At 40.2% G+C, this 6,585-nt stretch overlaps 1 protein-coding gene across 1 annotated transcript; it reads left to right on the forward strand.

Moving 5' to 3' along the window:
• Window positions 1-2,663: 2,663 nt before the first annotated feature.
• On the forward strand, window positions 2,664-6,257 carry LOC122078761 (cyclin-D1-1). The gene is made up of 6 exons (XM_042644881.1): window positions 2,664-3,179; window positions 3,453-3,539; window positions 3,672-3,776; window positions 3,883-4,084; window positions 4,833-4,966; window positions 5,064-6,257. Exons 1-6 carry the CDS (start codon window positions 2,895-2,897, stop codon window positions 5,292-5,294), a joined length of 1,044 nt encoding a protein of 347 aa, XP_042500815.1. The 5' UTR covers window positions 2,664-2,894; the 3' UTR covers window positions 5,295-6,257.
• Window positions 6,258-6,585: the final 328 nt, after the last annotated feature.

Consider the following 6,585-nt stretch of genomic DNA (forward strand, 5'->3'; position numbering starts at 1 on the left):
TCTTTGTGATTTAATTGCCACCTTTAGTGTTGCACTTGGAGCCTCTTCGCGTGGTTGATGAGTTATCACATCTAACTACAAAACTGAGTGGTGCTGGTTATCAGACACATCTATTAGTTGAGCCTAATCCGAAAACACTACCCACCAACACAATAGTTTAGACTGTAGTTGTCATGTTCATAGTTTGGGAGTCTTGGATTTGGACGTGGCATTTTGATTTGAATTGTATTGGAAACGGCTTGGAAAGTCTTGAATCCTAGAAATTTTAATGGCAGAATCAATGACTAATTTGAAAAGTTTTTATTTAAATGACTTGTTGTTCTATTAGAGAGGTAAGTTCTGTTGACTTTCTGATATTTTATTGAAGGAAAGAAAGAAAAAAAAAAAAAAAAAAAAAAAGGAATCATTTCCTATGACACTTGGTGGTGAACTGCACATTGACGTTGTTAAAAACTTCTCCCCTTATCCAATATGAGTCCTACTTTAATTTGTACCCTTACATTCTGGAAGTAATTTTTTTTTTTTTCACCCATTGTCGAGGGAGGATCGTTTGCGGAGGACTTTGGATGATGTAAAGAAGGGACTAGGGAATGGTGGGAGCAAGGGTGAAAGTTTGATCTTGACAATTCAAACTAGCCCTGGCTCGTCCTGAGCCCGAACAAGGCTTGGGCCAAGTTTTCTTACCCTAAGGGAGGGTTAAGGTTGAAAACCCCAAACCCTGAGTCAGGATTGGGTCGGGCTTAGGTTGAGGCTTTAGCTCAGCCTAACCCAAACCGAAATTTAACACTGAATTTTTATATTAGAATTTAAGGCTCCTATTGGTATTTCATATAATTTTTTAATGTATAGGATATGAATGGCAGAAATAGATCAATCAAGGTTAATCCAATTATTGCAGAAGCCAAGGTCAACCAGGCCTTGACAGGGTCAATTAGAGCCGAGTTGGGTTGGAATGAACCCGACAGGGTTGGGTTGGACCTGGGTTGAATTTTGAGCACCTAGGGTTGGGTTAGGGTTTTAAGAAATCCGGCCCAACCCGGCTCTGTTTCACCCCTTAGTCGGAGGCATTATTGATTTTGTACAATAGAGGACAGAGAACTTTCCTTCATCAATAGTAGAGGAACACTTTCTCCTTATTTTTTCTCCTTTTAGGGCCCGTTTGATAACGTTTCAAGAAACGCGTTTCTGCCATTTCTGTTTTCAGAAACAACAGAAACGGAGTAAAAAGCGTTTGATAAAACTGTTTCGTTTCACTTATTTTCAGAAATAGAAATACAATTTTTTACTTATTTATGATTCAAGAAACGACCCAGGCGAAACAAGTTCAACTTGTTTCTCCGTTTCTGGAAACTACTTGTAGCCATTTTTTCATTGGTTACTATCGGCTTCTAAAAACATGACTTATCAGACATCTTCAATTCCGTTTATGTTTCTAGAAACGAAAATTTATGTTTCTGCCGTTTCTTGAAACAGAAACGACAGAAACGTTATCAAACGGGCCCTTAGTATTGTGAAAATAGTTTCTGTGGGGGAGTGTGGCCCACGAGCCCAGATACATGAGGGTCAAAATGACCAGCCCGTTCAATCCCATACCAATATTTATAACCCTATCTAGAGTATTAAGGTCGGGCTAGGCCTGGGTTGAGGCCTAGGCTAAGTTCATTCTGGCCCAACCCAACTCGACCTTGAGTTTAATTTTGATTTATATAAAATAAACTAAGGTTGTCATCTTATCCTTTTATTCAGAATAATAAAATATAGATCATTGATTCATCCCTCGAATGCAAAAACAAGGTCAATTAGGGTTAAATCAACCTAGACAAAAATCAGAATCAACCGAACCCCATCAAAGTCAATTAAAGTCGGGTGAATTGAAGTTTTAAGAAATTCGATCAAACTTGACACTCTTTCACCCCTAACCATGGGTCATGGTCAAGCATCAAGGAAAGTTACTCCCTAGCCGTGACTCATCTTCAATTGCACGTGTTTAAATGGAATAATCCCTTTCTCGTATGAGTTCTTATAAGTAGGGGTGTCAATCGGTCGGGCCTAGCTGGGCCTAGCGGGCCTATGTCCTTGGATCGTGGCTTACCTATTTAAGGAATGAGTTGATCTCGGTCACTGTCGTGTTGGGCTCGATCGAGTTTTGGGCTTTAAGCAAGATATAATAGGACCTTAAACAGGATAATGTACCAATAAAGCCTTAAACGGGCTTTAAATGGTCTTTACTTTTCTTAGATTAAGCTAATTTAATTTATTTTGTTAAATCATCAACAATTTTGAAAATTATTACACTTAATTAAAATCAATAATTGATAAAAATATCAATATATACACTATTCTATCCTTAAAAAAAAAATCAAAATACCTATATAAACGTATCGATCCGAATTGAGCTTATAAACGAGCCAAGTTGGTCGGGAGGCCCATCGAGCTTATCCCTTACACCGTAAACTACCTATATAAACAGGCCGAACTTAAGCCCAACAAATTTATTAATTAGGCTGGTCCCAATCAGGCCTTAAACGTAGCTCGGTCTAGCTGCCGATGCGGGCTTAGAATTCATACCCTTACTTATAAGTAACTACAAGGCGCCTTTGCACCGAAATTCCCGATCTCTCTCTCTCTCTCTCTCTCTCTCTCTCTCTCTCTCTCTCTCTCTCTCGTTAAATTTAACGTTATTGTTCCAACAATAAATAATCCCAATCATATTTATACACCAGGACTCCTTAGAAACAAATGAAAGATTCACATTTCAGCAGCTAAATTCTCTCTCTCTCTCTCCCTCTCACAGTCTCAGTCTCCACTCACGCGGCTTTCTGAAGGAGAGATCTTCGGGATCGATTTTTATCCTGCAACCTTTTCCATTTCGTTTGACCAAAGATGGGAAGAGAATGAGGATTACCTTTCATACGATTATCATGTCTGTGTTCTCCTCCTCGTCTTTCTCCGATTGCTGCTCCGAGCTTCTCTGCGGTGAAGACGCCGGTCTTTTAGATGGGGACTCGCCGGAATACTTCTCCCCGGATCTCGAACTCCCGGAGAACATCGAGGAGTCGATCGCGGGATTCGTTAAGGAAGAAGGGGATTACATGCCTGGATTGGACTATCCTACCAGGTTTCGGTCTCGCGAGCTCGACGCTTCCGGTCGAGAAGAATCCATTGCATGGATTCTTAAGGTATAAATACACCTTCGAAGAATCCAATCAAATCTTTGCCCCTTTCCCCGCTAAACCAGTAAACCTAACTCTCTTCCGGCAAACCGTCTGTGAAATGCTAACTTGCGCAGGTGTGCTATTGTCACTCACTTAACCGTAACTAAAGATCTGGATAGGTTGGATTGGTCTCTCAGGCTCCGGCTAAAAGTTAGCCGGAGCCGTCATCGGTATCGGATCTATTATTCCGATCGGTTTGATTTTGTATAATCGTTTACGTTGATTGATGTATTGCAGGTTCATGCGTTCTATCATTTCCAGCCTTTAACGGCTTATCTCTCCGTCAACTACTTTGATCGTTTCCTCTCCTCCAGTCGTTTGCCGGTAAGCTTCTTTCCGGTCACTGAATCACTAGAGAGAGAGAGAGAGAGAGAGAGTGGCATCCATATCCATTCAGAATCCGTTGGATTGGAATCTTTCTCCCACTTAATCCTAAATTGTTTTCTTTGTCATCAGCAAGCAAAAGGACGAGGGTGGCCATTACAACTGTTATCTGTTTCATGTTTGTCTTTGGCTGCTAAAATGGAGGAAGCACTTGTACCTTCTCTTCTGGATCTCCAGGTTCGTACTAAGGTTACCTTTTGAGGTTTAGATAACAACAATAATGGATCGATGATAACTCTAGATTACGACATTTTAACCAAATCTACTGCTCAAAAATTTGCAGGTGGAAGGAGCAAAGTTCATATTTGAGGGGAAGACTATCCGTAGAATGGAGCTTCTGGTTTTGTCTGCTTTGGATTGGAGGCTCCGTTCCGTAACACCTTTCGACTTCATCACTTTCTTCGCCCACAAAGTCGACCTAACTGCTACTTTTATAGCTCTCCTCGTCTCACGAGCCACTTATACTATTCTAACCACTATCCGAGGTGAGACTTTGAGAGAGATACACATTACCTTTTCCATGGTGCAAGTGTTTGTTAAAAATCCCAAATGGATTAATTTTGAGAATTATAATGATTACATATACTAGTTGAGCGTCTGATTATTGGGGAAGGGTTTATTGCACGATCGTGCATGGCACACATCATGCCAAAGCCGTTGGATGAGGATAAGGGTCTATGGTGTAATTTCATCCCATAGATGTGTGCATGATGTATGATGCACAAAATCTTTTGTCATATATATTTGAGTGAAAAAAGATCTCTCCTAAGTTATGTGGTGCTTGCATCTAGACACATGGGACAAATGATGCCTACTCTCTATGAAATGTGAAAATCTCACCCCTATTGATGCCCATGCATGTGCTGTCATTGGCCCCTATAAATACACCACGCTTAACACATATCATGTGTGTTACCGCCCAATAGAGGAATAAAACCTAAACGAAAAGTTTTTTTAATTAAACATTCATGTACAATTACCTAAGAGATATCGTACTTTTATGACCTTGTATGACTTCATATATCAATTGGGCCTCTCTACCAAATAGTTTAAGTTTTTGAATATTATAACATGTACACCCATACCTCTATCATACGTATTTGTATATTAATATTTTATTAGAGAGGGAGGGAGCCCATCATCACTATATTATACTAAAGGGAGAGAGAGATTTTAATTCAATCATTCAAAAGAACTGATAGAGACGGTACGTTATTGAATGTCTTCATGCAGAGATAAAGTTTCTGGACTACGGGCCATCATCGTTGGCTGCCGCAGCTATACTTTGTGCGGCCCATGAGATACCAAACCTGCCGGTTGCTGTTAACCCAGGAAGTGCAGGATCCTGGTGCGACGGACTAAACAAAGTAAGGATCTAACTAGTCTTTGACAAAGAAAGAAACTGTCGCCAGATCCAAAACCTATAAGATTATCGTTTTTTTTTTTTTTTTTTTTGTTATTCAGGACATGATTATGAGTTGCTACCGGCTAATGCAACAAATTGTGATCAACCACGGTGGCCAGAGAAAGATTCCCAAAGTCCTACCCCAGCTCAGAGTCACAACCCTAACCAGGATCCGGTCAGGCAGCTCATCTTCCTCGTCTTCATCCCCATCCAGCAAAAGGAAAAAGCTAGACAGCTACTCGTGGGTAATGGATGACAAGAACAACTTTCTCAACTCTGAAAGAAAGTGAGATTGATGGAGGTGGGAAAAAATATTTGTTGGCCCAAGGGTATCTAGAATCCTCAAATATTTTTGGGTGGGAGGATTTTAAGAGTGAATTGACCATATGGTTGCTGTAGAGTTTTGGTGTATTGGGTATGGAGAGTTTTGGATTTTTTTGGTTTTCTTTTTCTTTTATTAGGTTGGGGTTTGTGCATTCCCTTAATTAATGGGGTTGATGATAGTAGTTGCAGATTCCCAAGGGGAGTCTTATATATATTTGGAAGTTCTTTTCATTTTAAAGAGAGAGAGAGAGAGGCATTCATAAGTGGAGTGAGTACTCATCATGAAGTGGGGATTGAATTCAAAGACAACATTCATTGTTGAATGAAAGAAAAAGGAAGGAGTTGGTGGGGTCAGAGCAGGAGGGAGTTTTGGGATGTAATGAATGAGGCATGCATGAACTGGGTTGGGAAAATAAGGGCTTGAAGTTTGAGCCTGTGTGTTCGTGTTCGTGTTCGTGTTCATTCATGGTCATGGTTGTTAGATAAAGTCAAGCCTGTCATTCAGAAATCAGAGGCCACCATTATTGCTTTCAGCTCCCCCCTCCCCCTTTGTTAAATGTAGGCTGGAGGTGTAAAGACAGAAAGAGAAATAACAATAAGATCCTTATGTAATAAATATATAGAGAGAGAGACAGAGAGATGTGTCCACGCTTATGGGTGCGTGTCACACGTGTATGTGTATGTATGCTTGGTTTTTTAGCGGGAAAGCCTCTTTCTAATGGCCAAACTTTGGCTGTGGTGCCCATAGGCGTGTGAAGTTGCATGTGTGTATTTTTTTTTATTTTTTTTATTTTTTTATTTTGGAAGGGAAAATGCCACCTTGAATGTTCCAAGTTTGGCCCTTGAAAACATAAAGGTCTTTGGGACCTTTAAAAGCATAAAGGCTTGTTATGTAATTTGCGAGATATCAACAATGGAATTTTTAAATATTTCCGTCTCTCTCTCTCTCTCATATTGAAATCCCCATTTCATGGACTCTCCAATCTGATCAGATGGCATGTGAATGACAACGGTGACTTTTGTAACTTTGCAATTTGTTTTATTTTCTTTTCATGGTGAAGTGCAACTGTCAAGAAAACTTTGGAATTTTGCAAGAGAACACAGAGAAAAGAAGGGACTTCATTGGTCCCTCTTTCATTTTAAAGTTTCCCTCCCATTGATTATGAAGAGAGAGAGGCTGAGGGCTTCAGTACCCTCTCGTGACAAATCAATGGCTGTTCTCCCAATCTCGAACCTCCTTGGACTTTAGTGGGCTTT

Source organism: Macadamia integrifolia, chromosome 5 (genome assembly GCF_013358625.1).
Source record: "Macadamia integrifolia cultivar HAES 741 chromosome 5, SCU_Mint_v3, whole genome shotgun sequence".
NCBI lineage: Eukaryota > Viridiplantae > Streptophyta > Magnoliopsida > Proteales > Proteaceae > Macadamia > Macadamia integrifolia.